General features: G+C 42.9%; 1 protein-coding gene across 6 annotated transcripts in view; it reads left to right on the forward strand.

Annotated features, from left to right (window-relative positions):
- Positions 1–21,628, forward strand: part of APBB2 (amyloid beta precursor protein binding family B member 2) — a 105,135-nt gene extending 83,507 nt beyond the window's left edge. For 5 of the 6 annotated variants that reach the window (XM_009948919.2, XM_009948920.2, XM_086463924.1 and 2 more), the window contains 6 exons: positions 14,407–14,521; positions 17,099–17,186; positions 18,276–18,359; positions 18,873–18,988; positions 20,765–20,944; positions 21,461–21,628. In XM_009948919.2, coding sequence (XP_009947221.1) covers positions 14,407–14,521; positions 17,099–17,186; positions 18,276–18,359; positions 18,873–18,988; positions 20,765–20,944; positions 21,461–21,628 — 751 coding nt within the window. The remainder of the gene's footprint in view (positions 1–14,406; positions 14,522–17,098; positions 17,187–18,275; positions 18,360–18,872; positions 18,989–20,764; positions 20,945–21,460) is intronic. The other variant, XM_086463927.1, reaches the window with a different exon arrangement.
- Positions 21,629–26,289: the final 4,661 nt, after the last annotated feature.

A 26,289-nucleotide genomic window follows, 5' to 3' on the forward strand; every position in this document is an offset into this window, starting at 1 on the left:
TTCATTCCTTGCTGCCTGGGGAAGTTCAGCAGCCCAACTGCTTGCATTTTTGTCTCACCTTCCTGAATTTCCTCCTGTGCTCTCTTCTTTGTCTTTGCTGGCAGCTGCAAAGGTGATTGTTCTGTACAATTGCATCTTGCATAACAATAGGGGAATTAACACATCTCCCTTTAAGAGTTTGCACCGGCAGGTCATGTTTTGCATCTAATTGTACTGTGTTTAAAATCTGCTAGATCAAAGGCATTTCTTCTTCCCTGCTTCACCCCCCACACACCCCACCCCCACATCCACACACACACACACACACACACACACCCCCCCCCCGGTACCTTGTATCTAAATGGCTGGAAGATTTTTCCAATAGAAAAGTTTTTTCTGAGAGAGAGTATCTGTTTCTCTACTTCATATAAAGCCAGTGATTAATGCATGAAGAATATTACATATATTTTGCTTCTCATACTACTTAGAAACATTGAGGGTATTTTCTGGGAAAGTAAAAGTGATACTACTTTTTCAGTTCTCATTTTCAAATTGGCACTGAAATATAGAATCAAGGGCCATTTAGGCTTGAAAAACTTCCAATATTTGCAATACTGAGAACTAATTTTAGCCTCTTAATTTATAAAATGTTAGCAGTAGGCATGGTGGAGTTCTTGCTGATTCTGCAAAGCTCAGTAGGAAGCTCGTGTAGCTAAAGTGAGGGAATGAGTGGGGTTTTGCTTGGGGAGATCCACACAGGTCACCACTTGATATTGAAAAGGGGAATATCCCAGTTCACTGCATGGAAGGAAGTGGAGCAGAGAGCCCTGTCTTTCTTCTTTACGATGAGGCTAAGTCTCACATTTCCATTGTAAAATTTCAGGGAATGTCTGTTACATTTGTAAATATGGAATAACTTTCCAACTTGGCTGTTTTCTTAGAATCGTAGAACAGCCCAGATTGGAAGGAATGTCAAAAGACCATCTGATCCAAGGAAACGGACACTCGATGAGATTGTTTAGCACCCTGTCCAGTCACATCTTGAAAACCTCCTGTGATGAGGACTCTACCATGTCCCTGGAGATGTTGTTCCAGTGAATTACTGTTCTTCACAACGAGCCATGTGGAGATTACAAGGGGCAACAAGTACAAGTCACACCAGGAGAGGTTTCATCTTGGCATAAGAAAGAAATTAATCTTCTAGCTATGCATATGCATCTGTGTGTAACTCGCAGTCCCATGCATTAGCTAACCATATGCATGTTTAGTTAAACCCTGGCTTTGAAAGCCTATGTTTATTCCAGATCTACTCACTAAGCCATTTCTAAGCAACAGATCAATCCCTGTAAGCTTTGCAAGCTTGCTAAAGTGAGATGTCTAATGAGAATTGGATCCCTTCCCTTCAGTGTGCTCTGTCTTTAATCCTGCCCTTATTACTTGAGATGGGATGATTTTTCCACTCCACTACTTTTTTTCTCAGAGTCAGTTACAAACTAGGATGATGTAGGGTCCCACATTTTTGTGCACAGTACATGAACCTTGCTTGGATGCTCACTGGAGGTGAGCCCTTCTTAAAAGGGGAGTTGTGAGATGCATGCAGGAGGCAGGGGTGGGAGAGCAGGACTAAGCAGCTCTCTTCTGAAGAACGGTTATTATCCCTGTAGAGACACTATGCATTGCATGAAATGGTGTCCTGTTTTTAAGGAAGGGTGGTCAGAAGCAGACAGCAACCCACCTTGTTCCCCAGCACAGCTAACCCTTTGAGGTAACGTCAAGGGAAACCATGACAGCTCCAGAAGTGCGTGTGTACCTGCGAACTCACACTGCTGGTGTTTCATGGTGGCTGGCGTCACCTGGAGAGCAGCCAGCTCCGGTGGGTGGTGGAGACCCACAGCAAGCCCTCTCCGGGGCTCAGGCAGCGAGCAGGGCAGGCAAAGCAGCTCTGCAGGGAGGGGGAGAAGGGCAGCCCCCAGCCAGGGAAGTTTGTGCCTCTCCTGCCTGACTTCACCTTTGGGAAAGGGGTGTTGGTTAAGTTGTACTAAGAGTTAGTGGTTGCTGAAGTACCTCAGAAATGGTGGTGTATAGTGATTTATTTTTATAAATCCTGGCTTCAGCTCAGTGCTCATGTCAGGTTGTTCCCCAGGCTGTCACTTTTTCAGGGTGCAACTATCAGAGGAGCCCAAGTGACCTTGGGGCATAAGCTTTTGGAAAAGGCATTAAAAAAAACTCGCAATGATCTTTCTACTCTTTCAGTTTAAACAACGTAAGGTTTTCACAGCCTGAAGAATTATTCTACTTTTTGTCAGTGTCTGCTTTAAATGGTGATACTTTGGAAGAAGGAAAGTTCATGCACTTTCCATGTCTATTTATGCTTTCTGCATACTACTTCCCGGACTTATGTGTGGTATTTTAAGCTTGATTACCTCCCAGTGTTGATATGTTTGTGTTGCCTCTCTAAATTCAGCTGATGCCTGTTGGCTTCATTGCATGTTTCCAAAAATACAAACTTCAGAACAACAGGGTTGAACCAAAGCAAGTGTCAAAAGGAAATAGTGGCAGTATGCTTAGATACACTGTGCTACAAACAAACAGCGAGTGTTAAATGTGCAGCAGTTCTTTCAGCTACCCTGTCTCATCATATGCTGGAGCTGTGTCTGTGTGAGTGCTTTCTAACTTGCTCTTTCTGTTTCTTCATGCTTCCCTGGACTCAGAGAGAGGTAAATGATTTTAGTTTTTCCATTTTTGTGTTTATCCTTCCAGCATGCTCCAAACAATGTTGTATGGGTTTGCTTGTATCAGTGAGTAAATTCATATCTCTCTGTCATCTTTTTACCTTGCTGTTAACAGTATTGTCAAGTTGGTACTGCCTGTTTGTGGGGTTTGGGTTTTTTTTTTCCCCCACAGGTCCCAAACCCTCTAGTACTAGAACAGTTTAAAATCATGCGATGCAGTGGATTTTCATATTTACTTCTGGTGTTCTCTACAGTCTGAAATGCAAGAAAGTTGTATTAAAATCCCACCTTATATTTAAATTAAAAATTTTTAAAAAAAAAATTAAACCTGTGATACTGAGAGCAGGTGATTTAAGAGCTAAGTTTAGCAAGAGCTGGAAATGTTGATGTTTATTTCCAGGTTTTGGTATTTGTTTTGGATCTGGCTGGGTTGGTCACTTGTCGTTTGAATTCGAAAAAAAGTTGTCCCCAGTATGTTTGATTTGTTTGGATGTACAAAGGCATCGTTTGGGGTTCTCTACAATGCTTCCCATTTCATGGGAGCGCAGACAGTAAGGCATTGTAGTCAGGTGCTTTGCAGCACAAGGGCTGCAGCCACTCCAAAGGCTCTTACTAATAGAATTGCCTTGCTCAGATGAGATTTGGGGTTTGTTTGCTCTTCTAAATTGCAAGGACTTGAAAGTGGGACTGGGTGGAAGGAATGTGGTTTAGAGATGCGGACCGTTCCTCGCGTTTGCTTTGTGGAATATAATGAGAACGGTTTCCAGGCTTGACTGGTTTTTAATCAATTCTTTAGGCAGCGTTGGCCTAGGGAAATGTTTGAACTTTCTTGATTATGGCTTTGCAATCTAATGTAGATTTCATGCATGTGGGAAGCGATGATCCTCACAGACTAACACTGGCAAAAGTGTGCTGCAAGCAGATTTGTGGGTAGCATCTGTACACGATTGCTGTGTTCCCTGTCTGAATAATAAAGAACAAAGGAGAACTAGTAAGCATTGCTTATAAAATAAATCACACTGGAGAGATTAACTGTTCTAGTGTAGTCTGCTGTTGTCTTCAGTTAAATCTGTAGTAGTGCTTTGAGCGTCTCGACTTGATGTATTTCTTCATTAAATCTTTACATTTTCCTTATGAACAAAGGCCCATGTCTTCCAATTAGATCTGGAAGATAGGCGCATTGTCAGAAATAGCTAAATACTTACTTGTCAAAATCAAATTTACAGGATCTGCTGCAAAGAGGCTGTTCAGAGGTTCACAGGCATAATAACACATTCATTTACTTAAAGGAAGTTCAGCATTCATCAAAAATGCTAGACTGGCCATCCTGAGAAGTTTAAACCACCACTTTGCAATGCTACAAAGGAGAAGCAGCAACTGCAGTGGCCTCAACAACCTACCTCATTTGTGTGCCTTTGCCTTGAAAACTGTGCTGCGCAGGGCAGGAATGCAGCCCCCCGCCTGTGCATATTTCATAAATGCTGTGAAGCAATTAAGCGGGGAAAAAAAAAATCACCATGAAAAATTTGTCGTAATAAAGTCAGTGGTCAGTGATTTTCATAGGATCTGCCTCTGAAGTTCTGTCTTCCTTTAAATTCATTTATAAAACAAGCTGAGATCTAACCTGCTGCTTGGCTTTTCAGCTTGCCACATCTGGCCAGCAGTTGGCGAGCAGCAGTAAGCCCCATCAGCCCCTGAGCACCAGCTAAATGTGGCACACTGATAGCTGGGGGCCCCTCGTGCTGCCGGCATGCAGTGTGGGGTGCTGCGTGCTTCAACGGAGGTGGCCTGTGCCCCTGGAGCCCTCTCCCTGGTGCCCTGCCAGCGCTACCAGAGCGCAGAGTCTCCAGGGCAGTCTTGGTGGTGACGACGGCACAAGTGGCAGGCCGTGCTCCTTGCCCTGACAGTAGTACTTCAGCCATATGATCATGAGGTGAGGTTGGGAAGGAAGGACCAGCGTGGAATGTAAATCTTAGCTGTACAGTCTGTGCTGTTGTCACTATGTTAACACAGCTCTTAGATCTGGAGAGCTTAGATATTGAGTTGTGCTTAGACATGACTCCAACTGCGTGAATCTACGGCCCTTTGCAGGAGTGGAGTATAGTGTTGGTAGTAGAAAGGGGCATGACTTGTTACAACTCAGAGATATCTTTCTGGCTAGCGAGGCAGCAGTGGCAAGGCTGACGGGAATCCTGTCCCCTCCCCGCAAGAAGAGGGGGTGGGCAGCATTGAGACGTGGGAAGTACGTCTGGGGGAACGGCTTCTGCGGCTTCATGAGGATCAGGCTGCAGGAAAGAAATCAGAGTGGAAGTCATGCAGGCGCTTTCAGGCTTGGAAGTGCTGGGCTCCTAAGGACTGAGCTGAGTATCGGACATATCAGCTCTGCGAGGGTTTTAACAAATTTTGGAAGCATGCAGAACGGTGGCAGTGATAAGACATCAAAGAAAAACTGGCAGGCTGTGTGTTTTAAGGCTGCCAGATTAAAGCCTCCGAGTATCTCACAAAGTAGCCATAGCTCCTCCTTGAGAGTTAGCAAGTGACGTTATCAAGGAATGAAGCAAACAGCCTTTCAGCAGGGGATAATTTGCCCTACAAACTTTATGCATGAATTAGAAAAACAAGCTATGCTGTGTCAGTGCCAGACCATTTGAGGAGAATTTAATAAATGCAGAACTGTTGTTTTGCTGCAAGGAAACCCATTTTCAAGTTGTGTGAGAACTGAAATAAGAAAAGTCTCCCAAAAGTCTCTCCTTGGGAGGGCATCTTAACTACTTGGATCAAAAATTAATGACCAGGGTAATGTAGTGGTGGCCAAGTCTGGGTTGTAGCTGGGGAGCAGCCAAAGAGGTGCAGAAGCTTTGTGGGGTTGAGCACTTGGAGCGAAGAAAAATTTCAAGGCTTTCCATATGTTTTTAGGATTACCAGCAACTGTCAGAAATGTAGGGAAAATTCATTCTCCCACACATCTCTTCTAACTCTAATCACGGAGGAGAGAGAAGTACATGTGGTTAAATACACCATGACTATCTGGGAGAAATGGGAAGGAGAAACTCATGGGAGTAGTTGTTTTTCTTCCTTCTTCTGCAGGATTTGATTCCAAAGTGGTTAGTATAGTCACCGGGAGAACAGGTGATTTCCTTTGGAGGGTGTGGGAGGGAAGCAGTAGTTTTGTTCAGTGTCTGTCTGGTATCTGGCAAGTGAAATAGAAGTTGAAAGGTTCTCAGTAAATCTTGTACAAACAGATATTGCAGCTTGGGTGAATGCTGCCTTGTTTCATATAGTTCTGGTTTCTTACCTTTGGGTTTTTCTCCCTAACTTTGGAAACTCCTTGATGTGACCCTAATAAAAAGACAAGTGAATTGAACGGAGTTCCAGACTTCATTTCAGCTATAAATCATTCCCTTTTCTCCTATGTGAAAGAGCAGTGTCAATAAAAAGTGTAAAGTGATAATCCAAAAGATCTGTAATTTCAGTTATACATATGACCGTGGGGTTTCTTGTGCCTCATCCTCTCTGGCGTTTGTGATACTAGAATATTTGTGTCTCATCAAAAAACCTCATCAGAGCATGGCCTTGTTGGCATTATATTTATCCACTTTTCTTATGTGTCTCCTTTCACTTTCTTTGTTTTTCTCCTCTGCTTGTTTACTCTGCTCCTATGGACATTCACGTCTTGCTGGTGAATGGCAGCCTCCTGCCAAGTGCCTTCTGACCCCGCTCTGCTGTAGTGGTGGCTGCTCTCCCCTTTTTTCTTCCTGCTTGCACAAATCACTGGTCAGCTGTTTGCAGGAAAGCAAAGGGAAGCCTGAAGGTTATAGACTCAGGAGACTTGTTTCCCCACATCCTGGTGGTGTGTGCTCTGTGACCCTGCAGTTGCAGGAGTCTGTACGGTCACACCAGTATGTAGAAATCAACAGTCATCTTCTGTAGGCTATTGTGGATGAATTTCAATCAATTTTAATCCAAGCCCAGAGGATATCATTTTCTGGTTCAGGGATTCTTGTTACAATTTGTAATACATAAATCTGTAAAGCAATTTACATTTTCCTGCGTGTGTATCACTTTAATATAGTTGTTTTAAATAGTGGCAATTTAATTTTGATTGATAAGAGTAAAAAATTTCATTTCAGACTTCAAGGCTAGGGTGTTGGGTTTTTTTAACCAAAAAAAACCCCAAACCGAAGGATTAATGCAGTTCTACACTCCTTTGAAGAAATAAGTTTGTAGTGAGAAGGTAATGGAGGATGTGCTGCTCTTTCAGGCTGTACTTAATTGGTATGTCTCCTAGGACTTTAGCCTAATAGTGGCAAATGGCTATGACTGCAACTCAAACAGGACAGCATTAGCATAAATTGCATTTAATGTGATTATATTCATCCGAGGTTGAGCAGCTAAGTGATGCTTAGCCAGGTGTTAAATAGGTATGGCTATCTAAGGTTTAGTCAATTATTGTAGACATTTGCCAATTAAAGAGAGTAAAAGAGCAAATAAAACCGAAATTCCTTTCTACTTAGCGTCTTACATTGTCTTTTCAGTTCTCTAAATTGCTTTATAAAATGTCTCTCTCTAGTTCTGTACGCTTTAGAAATGAAGAAATTTCTACTGAATTTTTAACTGCTCAGCAGAACCAGTCTTACCCAGTTGTGCACCAAATAATATTCTAATTATTTTTCTGCTTTTCTAGCTTTTTTCCAGAGTCCTGATTTATATCCAGTTCCTATAGCTGAAAAAATAGTAGTGGATCACGTAGTACATGTGCAAATTATTTTAAAAAAAGATTGTCTACAATGCAATTCCCCTTCTTTATAATCCTATATCAACAGGAGTGGTGCACTTTTTTCAACACAAGTTTTAGGAATATATAGCTTTTTTCTGCAACAAAATAAGGTATGATTACACTAAACACCTTGCTGCTCTCCCCACTGACATGGAGGGGAATTTTAGAGCTGTGGTCCAAATCCCACAGATTTCATGCGCACACACACCCTTTGAGACAGAGAAGACTCCAGCTGGATGAGGTGTTATCTGTTAACCCTGTGCTAGCTCTGTATCCTGCCATGGGCTTAGTAAATGCTTTTTACTTTCTTTTTTCCCTTGTTTTCCCAGCAAAGTGTAAAGACAGGGGACTGGTAAGAGGAGGCATTTGCCCTTTTCCATAAATTTCTATTGCAAACACGTTACTTGGCACTTCTTCATTATCAAGGGGGCCTGTTGCACATAAATCTCACTTAAATGTTAATCAGCCTCAAGTGAGCTGCAGTCGAATGAAGGTTTATAGATGAAGCGACCCAGAAGGAATCTGAAGTGAAAGAAGAATCAGAGAACAGTCTTCTGGCTTATTTGGTGTTCAAGGCTGTGGACAAACAAGAAGCTGTTGCCTTCTGGTCCTGTGTAGGGAAACACAAAACTTTTCCCAAGTTTTACTTCATTATTGGTGCTGCAGGGAGTAGATACTGTGGAATCCCCAAAGCCATACCTTTCTTCTTCAAGAGGGAGTGCAGAGCTCAGTTTTCCCAGTGCCTAGAAGTGCCCGAAGCAAGGCTGCAAGGCTCCTGCTGGCATTGGAGGAGCAGACTGCCACCAGCCTGTACCACTGTCTCCAGGTCCTGGCTGCTGGGCTGCCATGTAGGACCGCTCATGGAAGCACATGGGCGTCTAGGTGACTTCATGAATTAATGAAATCAGTAGTATTGTTTGTGCACTGTCAGAAGGGAGAAGGACGGTTTGCGTGCCAATTTTGATTGATGGTTTGAAAACAGATGGTGCTGGCAGGGTTGTGCGTGGTGCAGTAGCACAGGTTTTGAAGAACTCGGCTTTCTTCCTCTGTCTCAGCAGATTTACAGGTGTGGGCTCTGATCATCTGAAGGTTTATGCATGTTCACAATCGGCGCGTGTAATTAGCTGATTTACTTTGTTCAAGCTGTTCAGGTACTTAAAGTGGAGCACTGGTGTGTGAGTCTGAAACGCCACTGCGAGGGTTTTATTAGTTCTCAATAGTTGAAACTGTTGTACTAGCTGGTGGTTTATTTTCTCCTGTAATTGTGCTATACCACCTTGTTTATGAATGCATACTGTTAGAAGTAGAAATATTTACAGAAGCTGCAGGACCAAGTTCCAGAGGGGCTGGCAGAGTGTTAACGTGCACTGCTGCAGCACTGAGGCAGCACTTGCTGAGCCGAGGCATGGGCCAGGTACCCCCAGCAGCACCTTCCCGGCACCCACCAACACCCTGGCAGGTGGGAAGTGGTGTTTATGGCACTTCGTCAAGGTGGCTCAAAATGAGTGGAATTTCACAGGACAAAGACATTTCTTGCAGCCTTGGAGGCTTTCGAGGCCACATGCCAGAGACTTGCTGCAAACAGTAGAGGCATCAACATTTCTTCAAGAAGAACCTCTGGTATCAATACCAGCTGGGGGATGAAGGGATTGAGAGCAGCCCTGTGGAGATGAACTTGGGGATACTGGTGGATGAAAAGCTGGACATGAGCTGGTAATGTGTGCTCACAGCTGTCATGGAGGTCCCCACAAAACAGACAGAGCAGCTGCTCAAAATGGGGCTTTATTCCCACCAACGTTAGCTAACTTATTTTAGCTAACCAAACAGACAGACCAAAGTAAAGTTCGGATGTCAGTTGGGAATATACCACTACACAGCTGACTTAAGAATTCCTAAGGTTTTTTTAAACAGACTTTTTAGAAAAACAATCTAAAATCTGTACATGCTCACCCACTAAAAGGGGGAAAACCTCTCACTCAAGGGTACCCAGAAACTAGAACCACAGCAGCCTAGAAGACCGACGATATCCTGGGCTGTGTCAAAAGAAGCGTGGCTAGCAGGTTGAGGGAGGTGATTCTGCCCCTCTACTCTGCTCTGGTGAGACCCCACCTGGAGTACTGCGTCCACCTCTGGAGTCCTCACACATGGACCTATTGGAGTGGGTCCAGAGGAAGGCCACAAAAATGATCAGAGGGATAGAACACCTGCCCTGTGAGGAAAGCCTGAGAGAGTTGGGCTTGTTCGGCCTGGAGGAGAGAAGGCTCTGGGGAGACCTTATTGCAGCCTTCCAGTACTTATAAGAAAGATGGGGACAGACTTTTTAGCAGGGCCTTGTGGTAGGACATGGGGTAACAGTTTTAAACTAAAGGAGGGTAGATTCAGACTAGATAAAAGGATGACATTTTTTGCAGTGAGGGTGGTGAAACACTGGAACAGGTTGCCCAGAGAGGTGGTAGAAGCCCCATCCCTGGAAGTATTCAAGGTCAGGTTGGATGGGGCTCTGAGCAACCTGATTTAGTTGAAGGCATCCCTGCTCATTGCAGGAGGGGTTGGACCAGATGACCTTTAAAAGGTCTGTTCCAATGCAAACTGTTAAAAAAAAAAAAAAAAAAAAAAAAAAAAAAAAAAAAAAAAGACTTGAACAATCTGTGGAAGAGAAGGTTAGGTGGCCTGTATGTAGGGTTGCTGCCAGCCCCATCAGAAAATCAAAAGTGCTGCTTTTGGCTGGGGTAGAAGAAAATTCTAACTCTACCCTAGCCAAACCAGCACATCAACACATTGCATTTTGACTAAAAAGAACATCTTTATGGACAGTATCTGCCCTTTGGCAAGTGCAGAGCACGTCTGTCTCATCAGGACTGACTGTTCTCATCCTACTCTTGTGGGGACACCAGTGTTGGAGGCACTTCTGTGGCAGGACTAAAGTGGCAGGTAAGCCTCTTTATCACCTGGAGTGTCCTACTACAGGTACCACATCCATAACACTCATTAGACTCATCCTCCCTGCCTTCACCACAGGTCTTAGCATTCAGAGAGGTTACTGAGCCGGACTCTGTACAGTGGCCGTCATTAGCCTTCCAGGAACAGAGAAATGTTCTTACCACACATTTCTCATTAGTCCACGTTGTTCTCCTTTGATCAGAAAAGTAAATTTACGCTTGTGAGAGAAATGAGGCTCAGCAGGCTGTCCCCAGTCCACCTTTCTGCCTTTAAAATGGTGTTGAAAATACTCTCATCTAAGGTTTCCCACTTGGGAGGCATATTATGAGTCGTATTCCTTTATGACCAAAATCTTTGATCCTGACAGAATTTAGTCTTTAGTTTAACACAGTTCTAATTGTTTGGCTTATTTTTATCTCTGCAGACGTTTGAGTCCTATCTCCACTAGGAGATAACATGTTGACTAAACACATTTAGTATTATCTTCTTACAGATTCCCTTAAGGCTGAAATCCTAGCAGTTGAGCTTGGGTCTCAGATAAACTCTCTGCAGGGTGAGATTTAATGTGGCCTCAGAGGTTGTCCATACATCAGGGACTTGTCAGCACAGTGGAAGTGCCCTGCCTGATCTGGTCTCCTATAGCAAGGTGTGCCAGGGCATTGCCAGAGCTGCTGATCAAAGGTTGGACCACAATTTCTGTTACAAACAGGTTTTGCTACCAATGTGTTATGTCCTCAAAGCCCCAATGACTTGCTTTGGTGGCTTTGTCCCTTCTTAGTTTTTATTAATGATAAAAGAAGGTTCATCTGGTTACCTTCTGTGTTTGTACAACTCCTTGAAGGTGGTGGCCTTATAATTAGAAATCCTGGTATTGTACAGTGCTACTAGGGCTGTGCAAATTTGTTTATTTACACGGTTTTCTGCATAGCACAGGCAACGTGGCAAAACAACACAGGATGCTTTTGCTAGGATCATCTTGTAAAGGAATGCATAAATCACTTGTTTGCAAGTCCTCCAAGGAACTGTATTGATTTGAGGTAAATGCTTGTACGTGGTAATAAATAGCCATGTAATGGTCACATAGATGGCTTTCAATGTTGTTTTAAGTTAATGTGAACCAGGTTTCAGCTGTTATGTCTGCACTCTGAAAGAATAGACCTTGATTCAATAATAAAGAATGCACAGCAGTCTGCTTGTTTATGCAGCTTTGCTACCCTGCAGTGATGGTCACTGCCAGCAGGTTTTTCTTGCATGTAAAGAGGGGGAAATCTTAATGAAGTTATGGTAGCAAATCTCTGTCTGTTAACTGAACAATGTTTTGTATAGCAGTTAAAATAGTCATAAGGGAAGGTATTTGGACTCAAAAATGTGAAGTCTGAAATGTAGGGCATTTAAAAGATAGCAGCTAAAGCCAAACATGTAGAAAACAAAAATCCCAGATCCTTAGGATGTGTGGAAATTCCTCACTTACAGGCCTCGAACCAGGCAAGGTCTCTTCAAAGCTCCCGATATTGTATGTGGGACTGGCCATTTTCAAATACAGGCTCTGCAGATCTTTCAGCAGCAGCAGCAACATTGAAAGCTTACTTCAAAAGGCAAAGATCTCAAAGGTTTTTTACATGGCACTTGGTTTCATTTTTTTTCACCGTAGCACCTAATTTTTCATAGCCCATAGCTGAGCCATACCCCCTTCTCTTAGTCTTATTACTAAAGTCCAACTAGGAGTCTTCAATTTGCTTTTGAAACATTAACCCACGAGGAAACAATTCTAAAGCCAAGCTTGGCACATGTACAGATGAGCCAAAAAGCATCAGCTTTTTTCCAGGAGCGAGATTCCAGCTGGAAGTTGGCACCTCCATGAACTTGCAGTGCAGCAAAAGGGAACAACATCCCAAAAGGCTCTTGCAGATTGTGGCCAAGGTGCTTGAGGATCAGGCTGCAGCTGGGAAACCTCAGGGCATCTTCCGCAATAGACAGCACCTTCCTGGATTATTGCTTTGTGATTTTTTTTTCCTGCGAGTCACAAGCAGTTGGGTGAAACGCTGTCCCTCCTCAGGGTGCCTGTGTCACATGTGCTGGCAGGGCAGTGCTGCAGCCGGCGGCAGCAGCAGCCCACGGGCTGCATTCCCCACGCAGGAAGGGTTCATGTGGCAACATCCCCCACGTGCTGCCCTGCTGCCTCCTGTCTCTGCGGCGCCCTCGTGCGTGCCGTCACGTGTTGGGGTGCAGTGAGGTGGAGAGGTCCCTCCAGCTTCACTGTGTTTCTGCACAGTTCAGTCACATGGACTTGTTTCCAAATCTCAGCTCCTGGTAGTTTTACAGGGCTCTTAAAGTATTATTCATCAGGCTTCAGGTTGCAAAGCGCTTGAACAGAGGAGGAACCTGTGCCTGTCACTGGAAGCCAGGCTGTGGGCACCTGCCCCTGTCATTGCAAGGGCTCATTAATGACAAAATCTAGTGCTGCTGAATTAAATACAGGTAAGGTACTTAACTGCAGGGCAGTGTTCATATCTCGTACAGAGCTGAAAGTCCAGCTATCCATCTGCCACAGTCTCTGGTTCTCCCTGGATAACATCAGTACAATATTCTTCAGTTCACTGGGCATCTACAGTGAACAAAGAAATCACAATCCGTGCTACGTTAAACCGTGCTCGGGATATTTACAGACTTTAGTATAAACTGAAGTATTCCTGTATATAAAACCTGTGGTTTAGGAGGGCAGGGACAGTAGTTTGTTTTTTTTTTTTGTCTGCCTGGAATATTCCTTCTATCTCTTCACCAGTTAGAATCTTGCTGGTAATTACTTACATGTAAAGAGGAAGGGCTGAAAAGAGACTTCAGGCGTAAGAGGCTGTTGGGAGCTCTGAGTTACCCTGTCTGGTCTAATTCTAGTCAGCTACTCAGCATAGCTCTGTGAGGGATGCAAAATCCCAAAGAAATCTGGAGATAGCGGGGCAGAAAAGACAGAGGTACAAGAACAAGGAGCATCTTCTGCTGCAGCAAGAAGATAACTGAGTCAGGAAAAAGCCTGGCTTTGCTTGGTTGCCATCCCTGCACACCTGCAGAACCAGCTTCAGGTTCCCAGCACGAGTGGGTTAATGGATGTCTTTGTCCTGAGAGGGTCATGAAGGCAAATCAGCTCTAGGGGACCATGGTGATGGGCTCTTGGAGCAGGGGCAGTCCTTAACTTGGTATCCCAAAAATTGGGATGTGTCGAAACCCTGATGCTTTCTTTACGACGTGTTCCCGCTTCGACTTTTTCAGAAGAGCTCTAAGCCTTAAACAGCGTGGGAACAAATAAACATTAAGCCTGGCACTTCCATTAGCCAAGCTAGAAAGCTATGCTATGCCATGGTGACTAGCCTGTATAGTGCAAAAATCTCTTCTGTAGGGCAGCTTTATTTAACTTTTAAAAAAATAAGGCCAGAAATTTAGGCCAATTAGTGTGAGCAAAGCTCAGCAGGTTCACATCTCCCTTATGCAACCAGATCTCTAATTACTCTCTGCATATTTTAAACACTTTATACAGTCCTTTGAAACAGGATTTTTCTCTGACTAGAATAGTGCGTGCTGTTTCTCAGATTTTTTAGCATTTGAGAGCTGCATGTGTTTTTTGTCGTAATATGTAATTCTGTCCCTGCTTTGTCTTCAACAAAATATTTGAGTAAATTTTCCCATGTATTTGCAATTGCAGTTGGAATTATGGGTTGTAAGTTCAATAAGCTGCCAGTGTTAGGAAACTGTAATGAGCTCTCTAATTATGTGGATTAAGTGCCAAACCTTACGTACGTCTTTCACGGGTATGCAGTTTATTACACTGGTAGATGTGCTTTGTGTAAGGCTTGTGTTTTATTCTCTGACAGCTGAGACGTGCACTTGTTCAACTGAAGCAGGACTTGCTGTTTTGGAGGGGCTGCTGTTTCTAATGCCTTGATTCATTTTGCTTCTTTCTAATGTGTGCATTCATTTTGTTTGCAGAGACTTTGCTTATGTGGCAAGAGACAAAGACACAAGAATTCTGAAATGTCATGTGTTTCGATGTGACACACCCGCAAAAGCCATCGCCACAAGTTTACACGAAATCTGCTCAAAGGCAAGTGGGTTTAAATTCAGCTGCATTTGTCTGTGGAGAAGTCCCTGAGCCTAATACAGGCAGCCAATGGTCGTACGCAGCATTAGTTTAGTTTGTATTGCTGGCAGCGAGAAACAGCGCAGAGAATTTGCAAAGGAAAGGACACAAATGGTGGCAGTAACGGGAGGTGAGCTTTTAGATTTGAGGGAGAGGATGTCTGCTTTCTATTTGACAAGTGTGTATAGAGAGTGAAGGTTTTCTTGAATAATAAAGAAGCTGCGGGTTCAACATTGAAAAAGAACATGCAGTTTCAATTAATGGTAAATGGTGATGCTAAACTTCATAAATAAATGAGACCTTGTGTGAACAGTGTTATTCAATGGTATTGTCCTGCAGGACAGACAGGAAAATAGTTGCTAACGTTACTCTGCCCACTTAAAAAAAATCCGGGAGAAGAGGGGGTTTAAGCTACTGTAGCTACAAACACTGAAGGATCTTAGTTCCTGCTTGTGGTAGTGTTGTCTGTAATACTGCAGAGGACTGTTCTTTTCAGTTGTTTTACCTTACAGATTTCCCACCATTCCCTGGTTATTAATTTTGGTTTTCTTGCATGATCAGTTCGTAAGCGTCCTCTGTACAGTCATTTCATGCAGCGGAGCAAGGCAGCACTTCCTTTACAGAAGGAAAATCTGATTGGAACGCTTTACAGCGAGGCAGTTAAACCAATCTACTTGAAACTCTTTTTTGTGCTTTTATTGAGCTGCGGTGGATTTGAGGCTGCATCTACCTTTTTAAAATATTATGCTGCTCATTTTGGTTTTGCTTGAAACATGTCAGCTTGCACCACAGGAAACGTGGGCTGTGGGGATGAATAACCTTATCAGTTATTCCTTTGTAACTTGTCCCTCCTCATGAGTCACAGCTCTTCTAGAAAAGCTAGTTTAGGAAACCTTCAGATTTTAAAATTCTGCTGATTTACTGTATGCCTGTCATTTGCTTTTTACGTTTTGTCTTCAAGTTAATGAAAGGAATCAGTGATATTGAATTCCCCTCTGTAGCCAGTTGTATAGTCTAAAAATTCTTCATTTTTTGCCACACTGCAGACATGGCTACTGAACTTGCGATGTTTCATGCAAACAGTGTCCGTGTTTACACAGTGTGCACTGCTGTAACCTTCTGGGCAGCTGCGTTTTGCCTGAGGCAGAGGCAGAAGGTAGCCCAGCAACTGTGCAAAGCCTGGCAGGTCTGTCCGGGCTTGGGTGCCCGAGCAAGCGCAGGTGGCAGGACTCGGGGAGCTGCTCAGGTTGGCCAGGGAGCTGCAGGCTGTGCTGGGTGAAGTTTAACACCAGGAACTGCAGCAGTGGCTGACTGGAGAAGCCTACACCTGTTATGGCCCTCCTCTTTCTCCCCCAGCTTTCACTTCTCACCGATGTTTCTGGCCAGCCTAGCAGGGAAAAACATGCCACGCAGGCCCTACCACAGCTGCTTTAATCCAGTAAGGACAACATCAAGCAAATGGCTCGGTAGCTATACACAGTGGTGTTGGAAAGGGAGTAGAGCTGTCACCTGTGTAACTATGACATGAAATTCCTGGCATTAATTTTGGATAAGAGAGCAACTAAGCATTTAAAACTATAGCTAATAGTAACACAGAATAAAACAGGATAGTGTTGTTAAGTAGGGCAAGTTCCTTCATAATTCAGCAATAGATGTAATCGTGATTCAGAGGGGCACTTGGCATGTGCTAACTGACACACTGGACCTCTTCCCTGAGTCAGGTCTTCTTCCTAAGGTAGCATGTTATCGTTTTTCATCTGCAGGCGGGAATAGTATTGTGGGTCACTGTAACAGAAAATACTTTGAAAATATAAAACCTAAAAAAAAAAAAAAAAAAAAATTGGAAAGTTGCTAGAAGCATCTTCAGACCAAGTGTCATCTCCTGGAACAGCAGTTACCTTTACACCTTAGTTACAATTAACAGTCATAGCGTAAAGAAGCAAATAGCAATGCTCCATATATGAGCTTTGGAAAACCTCCGTTAGCTCCCCTGAGTCCTTCTCAGTCTTATATTTGTAGGTAATAATCATCCAAAGTGGTTACTTTGAAGTGGGGCACTTTTTTCCCTCTTTTTCTAATATTACATATTCTGCAGGAAGAGGAGGTTGTATTTTGCATGGCATTTTTAATTCCAGAAGAAATACAAAAATGGAGGAAAAAAACTGTACACAGTAGAAGATAGCTCAGAGAGGAACATGAGTAATGAACACTCTTTTCTGTGTGTTAAATATTTATATTTCTTGCAATATTACTCCTCACTGCAATTTCGCTGTTGATAAAAATGGCTAGAGTGTTTTTTCCTCTTCCACGTATCTTTTGTCTAGGCTTGGACACCACTTAAGTTCTTTATGTAGCTAAAGATTAGTGAATAAACTGGAGGAAAATTAAAGTTGTTATTTCAAAACAATAACCTGGGTAGTCATGTAGCTTCTGACTTATTTCAGATTTCAGAAACTAGTGTAATAGGAGTAAATTTGTACTTGTAGTTGCTACGGTACTATATTTTCAGAAAAAATGCTGTATTATCACTATCTTCTTCAGATTATGGCTGAACGGAAGAATGCTAAAGCTATGGCTTGCAGCTCATTGCAAGAGAGGACAAATGTCACCCTTGATGTTCCTCTGCAAGGTACTGTGTGTTACAGCTGGTGTCCTTGGGATGGTCCTGGTTTAGAGATGGTTTTGTTTCTGATGCTGCTTTTGACCAAAATGGAGCCCATTGGGTGACGAGGTCAGGAGTGTAATCCTGTCTTTTAATGACTGTATCTGACTGTAACCTGTTACTGTATAACATTGAACACTTTAGTTGGTTATGTTGACAGCAACGGAGTCCTGCTCAGTGATGTCAACTTGTGCGTTTCCTCTTTTAGTTTGAAATACAGATGTTGCAAACGCAGTCTTACTTATTTGTGGCTGTTAGCACGTACTGTCCTGTTCAAATCAAAATACCTCCTGCCGGGAGGCTGCACGAATTGGCCAAATCAGAACAGAATGTATTCCAGTTAATCGCTTGGATTCAGAGGATCTATAGGCGGACTCCTCCTAGGTTTCAGCATGTATTTTAGCAACTTCCAAGGCAAGGGGTGCAAGTGGATTGTCATCCAACTTAAGGGTCTTTTGCACACTCTGCAGCATGGTAGAAAGAAAGTTGCCTTTGCACGTCTTTTAGTCCTAGCTTAATAGTTGCTATTTTGAAAGTATTCCAGGAGAACAAACATACTTTGTGTTGGCTTTACAGGAAATTATATCTTCCTAGATCCACCAGTTTATATTGAATATCTTACTGTTAATCCATACAATCAACCTGTGTAACTGGCTGCTCAGACAATAGTATTGATTACTGGTAGACCATGTTTAACATATTAACAGGGATGGTATTAAAAACAGATTACAGATTTTACATAGTTACACAGTGAAACTTAGGTCTGTATGACTCGGAGACACATTCATCTGTATTTTCTGGTTTTTAATATGCCAGCAATAGAATGTGATCTCATTCTTACCAAGATCAAGAATTAGGTGATGCAAAGTTACGTGTAATTCCTTTAGAAATTATTGAGCATTGTTCTGGTCAGAAGGAGTGAAAACTTGGTTTAAGCAGTACAATACCTTCAGAGTACAATTACTGGGTAAACTGTTTTATGTTATTGATGAAATAAAAGTGGTTTTCTCTGCTGTGAATGCTGATTAACAGAAATTAATTTTTGTTCCCATGCAGTAGATTTCCCAACACCAAAGACAGAACTGGTACAGAAGTTCCACGTCCAGTACCTGGGCATGCTACCTGTAGCTAAGCCTGTGGGTACGTAGTGCTTATGTGACTTCCAAACTACCTTGGATAAACTCTAAAGGCAGGACTGTGGCTAGCCAAGTGTACGGGCATGATTTCCAAAGGGTGGCAGCGCTCGTACTTCAGTCATACGGGTCAGGCACAAAGACATCCAATGTTCAGGGCCTCATTTGAACATGTGTTTTGCAACCAGAGTGTTTTGGGAGCTGCCAAGAAGGCGGAGTTTCCTTCTGCTGCTTTCTCTGAATATGAGCTCTGCAACTAATGAGAAGGGCCCTAGAGAACTGAAATGGTGCAGCAGCTAAACAAGATGCTATCCTGTTCTTTCTAGGCCAGAGGCACCGGTTTTGTTTTTGCAGATGAAGAAAATCAACTTCACAACCCTTCCTTCCATCATGAAATTAATCTTAATAAGGAGTCCAGAACAATCTGTTTTCTGTATTACTCTGTGAAAATAAAATTCTTCTTATTGCTTACTGATACTCATGTATGTATTTTTCAGTATTGTATTTTTTTCTCTTTTAGGGATGGATACTCTGAACAGTGCCATTGAAAGTCTAATGGCTTCCTCTAGCAAAGAAGAGTGGATGCCAGTGACCATGAATGTTGCTGATGCTACTGTCACAGTCATCAATGAAAGAGTAAGGCAGACAGTCTTGTTTAAAATGCATTACTGTAGTGAAAGTTAAAACAGGAACCCAGAAACACTAGTAAAAGGTTTGTTTACACTAGAATTCATTTGCTTATTTTGCATTTTATTTCTTTCAGGAATCTGCAGTCTCTTAAGTGCTTGTATCAGCTTCAGCTTTATTTCCCATTCCATGCATGTTCTCAGAAATAAATTATTATAAGTCTTTATTAGATACTTAAAACAGATGTAGTGTTACCCTTTCTAGGAATTTTGAGCCTAAAACATTGTAGGTTAAGCCCAAAGGAGCAACCCTAAATTCTAAACTATTTACCTTATTCTTGATATGGAAGCCAAGAGTAGTATTAAAATCTGTGTTTCACATCACTGTCCTTTTGTAGAGCATTTTCCATAGAGATTAATACAATGAAACTTTCAAATAATGTCTTTTATATGTGTCTGTTGATGAGGTACTAAACCAACATCTCTATAACATGCCAGTGATAGGGGAGCATGTTTTGGAGTGGTGATAGCCATGATGTTTTGTTTCTTCACAAAACAAGCAATTTTTAAAATGCACAATATGCTCAGTGCCAGTACTCAAAGCCTTGGTCTTCTGGTGACAGCCTAGAAGAGGAGATCCAGCCAGCCCTGTGCACAGTGGGTATATCATAGAATCATAGAGTGGTTTGGGCTGGAAGGGACCTTAAAGACCATCTAGTTCCATGCCCCCCACCATGGGCAGGGACACCTTCCACCAGACCGGGTTGCTCAAAGCCCCATCCAGCCTGGCCTTGAACACTGCCAGGGAGGGGGCAGCCGCAGCTTCTCTGGGCAACCTGGTCCAGTGTCTCACCACCCCTCACAGGAAAGAACTTCTTCCTAATATTTAATCTCAGTCTCCCCTCTTTCAGGTTGAAACCGTTACCCCTCATCCTATCACTACACTCCCTGATCAAGAGTCCTTCCCCATCTGTCCTGAAGGTCCTGTTTAAGTACTGGAAGGCACTATAAGGTCTCCCTGGAGCTTTCTCTTCTCCAGGCTGAATAGCCCCAACTCTCTCAGCCTCTCTCACAGGGGAGGTGCTCCAGCCCCCATATCACCTACATGGCCCTCCTCTGGACCCACGAGCAGGTCCATGTCTGTCTTGTGCTGGGGGCCCCAGAGCTGGATGCAGTACTGCAGGTGGGGTCTCACCAGAGCGGAGCAGAGGGGGAGAATCCCCTCCCTCGACCTGCTGGCCACGCTTCTTTTGATGCAGCCCAGGATGCAACTGGCTTTCTGGTCTGTGAGCGCTCATTGCTGGGTCATCCTCAGTTTTTCATCCACCAGCACCCCAAGTCCTTCTCCTCAGGGCTGCTCTTGATCCACTCATTGCCCAGCCTGTATTTGTGCTGGGGATTGCCCCAGCCCAGGTGCAGGACCTTGCACTTGGCCTTGTTGAACTTCATGAAGTTTGCAGGGGCCCACCTCTGCAGCCTGCCAAGGTCCCTCTGGACGGCCTCCCTTCCCTCCAGTGCGTCAACTGCACCACACAGCTTGGTGTTGTCAGCAAACTGGCTGAGGGTGCACTCGATGCCACTGTCCATGTCACCGACAAAGATGTTAAACAGCACCGGTCCCAGTACTGACCCCTGAGGACCTCCACTTGTCACTGGTCTCCACATGCAGATAGATAGAAAGGATTTCCACTGCATCGTTGTGCACCCCCATTTAATAACTTAAAATTGCAAGTGAGGTTCCACAGAATATCCAGTAGTAATGATCAATCGTTTGATTCACAACCAGAATGAAGAGGAAATCATGGTGGAGTGTCGTGTGCGGTTCCTGTCCTTCATGGGGGTAGGCAAGGACGTTCACACATTTGCCTTCATTATGGATACAGGAAACCAGCATTTTGAGTGCCATGTTTTTTGGTGTGAACCAAACGCAGGCAACGTATCAGAAGCTGTTCAGGCTGCTTGTATGGTAAGTGACCTTCAAAGGCACCTAACAGCACTTAGATTTTTCACTGCCTCCATAAATAATCATCTTTCCAAATTTGCAATTCTATGAATTTCAAGACAGAAGAAGAAAGAACAGATAAAAATAGGAATTGGGATTCCGATATATTTAATCAATTGAAACCCAAACATTTTTACGTTTGAAATGTCAGTTTAGTGAACAATGCCCCTTTAATCATCTTCCCTCCTAACCTCTGCAACATCTCTGAAAGTAAGAAACCTCTTCTTTCACTGCACAAATTATCTAATCCTGGAAAAACAAAGGGCTGTTCATATGATGTAGTGTCCGTGATGTGCTAATGAACAGTTTCTGCCCACAGATTGACAGACCAATGTCCCATTAACTCCAGCTGGGCTGTCTGTCATGGCCAAAATGGAGGTTTGACTATATTTAATGAGAAAGTATTAAAAGTGTATTTTAAATGCTCTATGAAAGTTTTGGGTACAGGAAGGATTGCAGAATGCTTTTGCTTTGTTGCAGTTACGGTATCAGAAGTGCTTAGTAGCCAGACCTCCTTCACAGAAAGTCCGACCGCCCCCACCTCCTGCAGACTCGGTGACTAGAAGAGTTACAACTAACGTAAAAAGAGGAGTGTTGTCCCTCATTGACACTTTGAAACAGAAACGCCCAGTCACTGAGATGCCGTAGCTGCGTCAGAGAGAAGATTCTCCTAACCTTTAACTGAGGGTAACAGTAGCTACGCTAAGGAAAAGGAACTGACGATGTCTGGCCTTCCATTTCAAATTGCTGATGCTTTGTCTTCAGAGAATTTACCCTTATCGAAACAATGTTAGACAAGCATGTTCTCTTGTTCTTGCCACCATCGTGTGATATGAAAAGAAGCATGAATAATTTTTTTGCTGTCAGTGAGTTACATCATGAGCAATGGAAGGTCTGTTTGATTGTAAATACACGAACATTACCTAAACTCACACAAAAAAAGAATATGGCCACGTCCCTCCCAGTGAACTCATGCTAAAGTCCTTGGAGTGAATGATGCCTGAGTTGATAGTTTCACTGTCTTGAGCTGGATTTGTCACAAACCAATCTTAAATCCTGCAGCACTTTGCTCTGTTTTCAACACTGGAGTAGGTACCAGCTATTAGCTACCATTGAATTACTGTAGATTAAATACCAAGTTTTATTTTTTACAGAACTACACTGTTAGTTTTAAATTGTTTGTCAGCATTGGTCTAGCAACCGCTTTAGCATCTCCCTGACGTGCTTTTGAATCATGGTGTCATTATTTCATCTCCTGGTTATACATTATGGTCTTAGAGAAGAATCGTGTTTAATACCAAACCAATGCTGAAAAACCCAGAAGTGTTTTCAGTAACTGAGTCGCAGCGTGATCCACTGAAGCTTTTCAGCTTTAAACATACAAATGCAACTATTGGCTGTTAAATTAATTCTCGTAAATCTGTCATTAATTTATCAAAAACCCCATTTCTTTCACGCAGGGCTCAAACCAATCAGAAGTAAGAAAGAATTACTAATTTTATTTTCTTACAACTTATATCGAGACTAAAATATTCCACACCTTTTCCATACAAGTGTTTGATTCAGCACCTGGTTGCACAGTTCCCCCTTCCCCTCAGAGTTTGTTGCCGAATACGTAACAGGCCACAAAAGTTTCACGTTATTTACAAAATTCCATGAAATTTCTTTTACTTCTAATGCTGTTGTGACAACGTAAGAAGAGAGTGAGTTTCTAACAGGATAGTGCTTCAGATGGTACAACTTGATGTCAGTGCTTTTGCTCAGTCTGATTGCTTTCACTTACCCACTACTGCACACCCTGACAAAGCCAGCCCAGTGTTGCCCCTTAAAATTGTACCTCAGGCTAATTTTCAAATGCAGTTTTGCATTTTGAGTCTCCCTGTGCCATCTTCTGTCTAGACCTGCAGATTGGTACAAATTTTGGAAATGGAACGTTAAAGATACTTTTAACGAGTGTTAAAAATGCTTTGCCTCCATTTACAGATATGTTCCAAACTGTAACTGTCTCCCAAGTCTGCAAATCTGGTCACGCTGTCATTGTAAAAGGACATTGGCAAGGTTGTTCTTACAAGAAACTTTTTTTTTATTTCACTATGCAAGAGACTGTTATAAACAGACTGTTTTATTTCTTTGTTTAAAAAAATTAACAACAGCACCTGGGCAAAGCAACTTAGGAACACAAGGGGAGAGAAGAATGATGATTCAAGAAATTTCTGCACTGAAAGAATGCAGAAAAATCCTTGAACTAAACTCAGCGTGCTGTATGAGCACGCGTCAGGTGAAGGCTAGCTCTGCAACTCTTGTAACTAAAGTCAGCTCTCTAGAGTAGCCTCTGAAGAGCTGATCCCCACTGATCTCCAGTCTCTGTCTGACCCCCATCCTGCACCCCTGGCACTGAAGCAGTTGTGTCTCCTCCCAAGGCTCGCTGTCCTGCTGCCGCCCTTGCAGCAGCCATGTTGCTGGTGCAGCTGGAGGAGAAGGTCCTTAGGCCAAGCAGGCAGGGAGGACCCAGGCCGGAGGGGAGGGGGCGCAAACAAACCGACCCCTTTGGGCAGTACCGGCGGTTTGAACTGACCGTGAAGGCAGACCGCGAGGCATGGAGCTTTGTAAAAGGTGGGCAGCTTGCGTACGTGCTTGGTGAGCTCCTGCGACGGCTCCCAGAGACGGCTGCGAGGAGCAGCGTAAAACTCCCCTCCCGTCACGGCTGCTGTCAGTGTGGTGGCTAACAGCGTACCTTGAGTTAGGACCGTGAAGTTGAGAGAAAAAGTTTCCTTACTCGTCATCGTGCTAGTCATTCAAAGTCCGACTTTATTTTATTTTAAATTACAGAAAATTCTTTGACACTGTCTTTTTAAAGTTCCAGCTGGAAGCGCCAGGATTTGAGATTTGCAACTGTTCTACAACAGTAAATTTTAAACAGTATAATCAAATTTTGTAGTTGCATCTGCACAGTGCTGCTTCTCCCCAAGAGAGATCCGGACTCTCTTCAAACTAGACCAACACGTAGCGAAGTGTAAAGGTTCTGCATCGGCGTTGGCAAGGCAATGAGTGCCCAGTTAGCTTTCACTAGCAAAGCGTGCAGTTAATTGCAGAAAGGGCTGAGGAGAAGATGGAAAGGTGTTTGACAAGCTGTAGGTCACTTGCCGATGTATGTTTTAAGAGTTTTGTGTCTGTTAACAAAATGATGTTGATTTTGCAAATACTTAAGTAGTGTGCTTAATGGTCTGACTGTATGTGGCCTTTTTGCTTCAGTAGAGCTCCTTATTCTCCAAAAGATTAAATATACACCCAGGTGATTGCAGAATCAGAGCCTAATACTGCAAAGCCCGTTATCGTTCGTTAAACAATATATAAGACACTCTTTTTACCATGGCCAAAAAACTATGTATGGGGTATGTGTGTTTGAGCAACTGCCAGTGTTTTAGTTGACGTTATAGCGACCCTTCAGTTATCTATGCATTTTTTTATAATACCTAGTGATTCTGTAGACAGGCAGCCATGTTGACTATGCCTTGTATGTCTGATGCCATATTCTAAATTAACCTGTTAAATACAGCTTAAAATATTTTTATTTTATTTATTCTATTTTTACTGAAATATCCTGCATTATTATGTTGATGTATTGTCTTTACTGGATGTGCTCTTGTAACATTCTCCACTCTGTATACTCTAGGTTGCCTAAAAAAAGGCAGGCTTTGTAATTATTTGTAGTCACATTTTTATGGAAGTCTGTAGAAAGATCATGTAAAAGCAAAGCTAATTTCTTATTTTTTTTTCAACGCAAGTAGTAAGTTAGAGGTAAGTATCGCATGTCAGTCATGTCATTAACATGCTCCCTTGCAGAAGTAAGGCAGTTTATATTCACAGTCAACGACTTAAGAGATAAAAGCCTTTCTTTTGAAATTTGCAGTGCTGGCTGTAGGTTTTATTTAAGCCACTTACCATTTCATTTGAAGGGGAGCAAGGGGGTGTGGGAGATAGAAGGCTACAGAGGCCACCTCCAGGGTGCCTGAACAGGAGTGACAAAAATTGCACGGAAGGGCCAGAATCCATTCACAGCAAAACGAGCTCTTCGTCGTATGCTTTGTGTGCAGTCACCTGTACCTGCTGAAACAACATGCCCCTTCCTGACAGAGGAACAAAAACTATGGAGTTACCTAACAGCTTACGCCAGTTCTGTGTCACTAAGAGTTCTGCATCCCTTTTCTTTTCATTTTATCAAGCATTTCATAGATCATTTGACTAGGGATCTAAAATTGTTAGTAAATCACCCATGGAAAACGGAACTTTCTTATTTCAACAGCTAATACGGGCTCAGTCTTTCAGCGTTACCATTAACCCCATTACTCCTTTCTTGGGCAGGTTAATTAATACATTGCTAAAACTTGGGCTGTACAGTCAGCAAAAGCAGGTTTGATTTACTTTAACAGCAGTAAGAAGGAAGGAAACACACCCACCGTTCATTAGCAGAGTTCAGACTTACGTAAAGCACCTGACTGACACCGAAAAGGACAATTTTCCCTGCTGTTGACCACTTCACATTTAAATGTAATCTCTGTTCTGAGAATAAATTTAGCTGCATAAAATGTTTGTCTCAGTTGTTACTGGTCCATGAAACTGGGAAATTATTTCTTTTGTTCCAAACTGTGATTGAGGGGAGGGAAAAAATACTGGTGGTTTAGAGGCCAGAGCAGTACAACGAACACTTTTGTATCTGGGAAGGTGAATGGACAGTTTCTCGTTGGAGATTACAAACACCTAACTGAATTAGAGAAAACCAGTTACATAAGAAACAGCTTTACTGGAAAAAGTCATCGGGCGTTTAACTGAGCATACAGGCTTCTACCTACAAGCCACCTGCAGTCAGTCCCAGATGTCGCCACCGTGTGATGTTCAGTGCTTACAAAGTAAGCTGCTGACCTGCAGGATCAAATTCTTCACTACCAGCTCTTTGATACCCTTGGTAAGCCGTCAAGACTCTAACTGGTTGAGCCTCCATGATGTTTCAAAGACACAAACTCCTGAAAGCAAGATGAGGCCGACTGTGGGACAAGACACTATTACGTAAGTAGCGCAGAAATTCTGTTACCAGACACGTGTATGTTCTTTTAGAAGTAATTTTAATTCTATTTTAATAATGAATGATACAGATTTTGATTTTTAAAAAATAGTTTAGTTCTCTAACTGCAGAATCTCTTAAGTTTTTAGCTTTTTAACAACCATATTCAAAAAAACCCCAAAACAAACCAAATCCCTTTACTGTCTATTCCTTTTATCTAACATATAGAATCTCTCCTCTATGGTTTTGA

The sequence above is a fragment of the Leptosomus discolor genome, chromosome 4 (genome assembly GCF_034619465.1).
Source record: "Leptosomus discolor isolate bLepDis1 chromosome 4, bLepDis1.hap2, whole genome shotgun sequence".
NCBI classification, from domain to species: domain Eukaryota; kingdom Metazoa; phylum Chordata; class Aves; order Leptosomiformes; family Leptosomidae; genus Leptosomus; species Leptosomus discolor.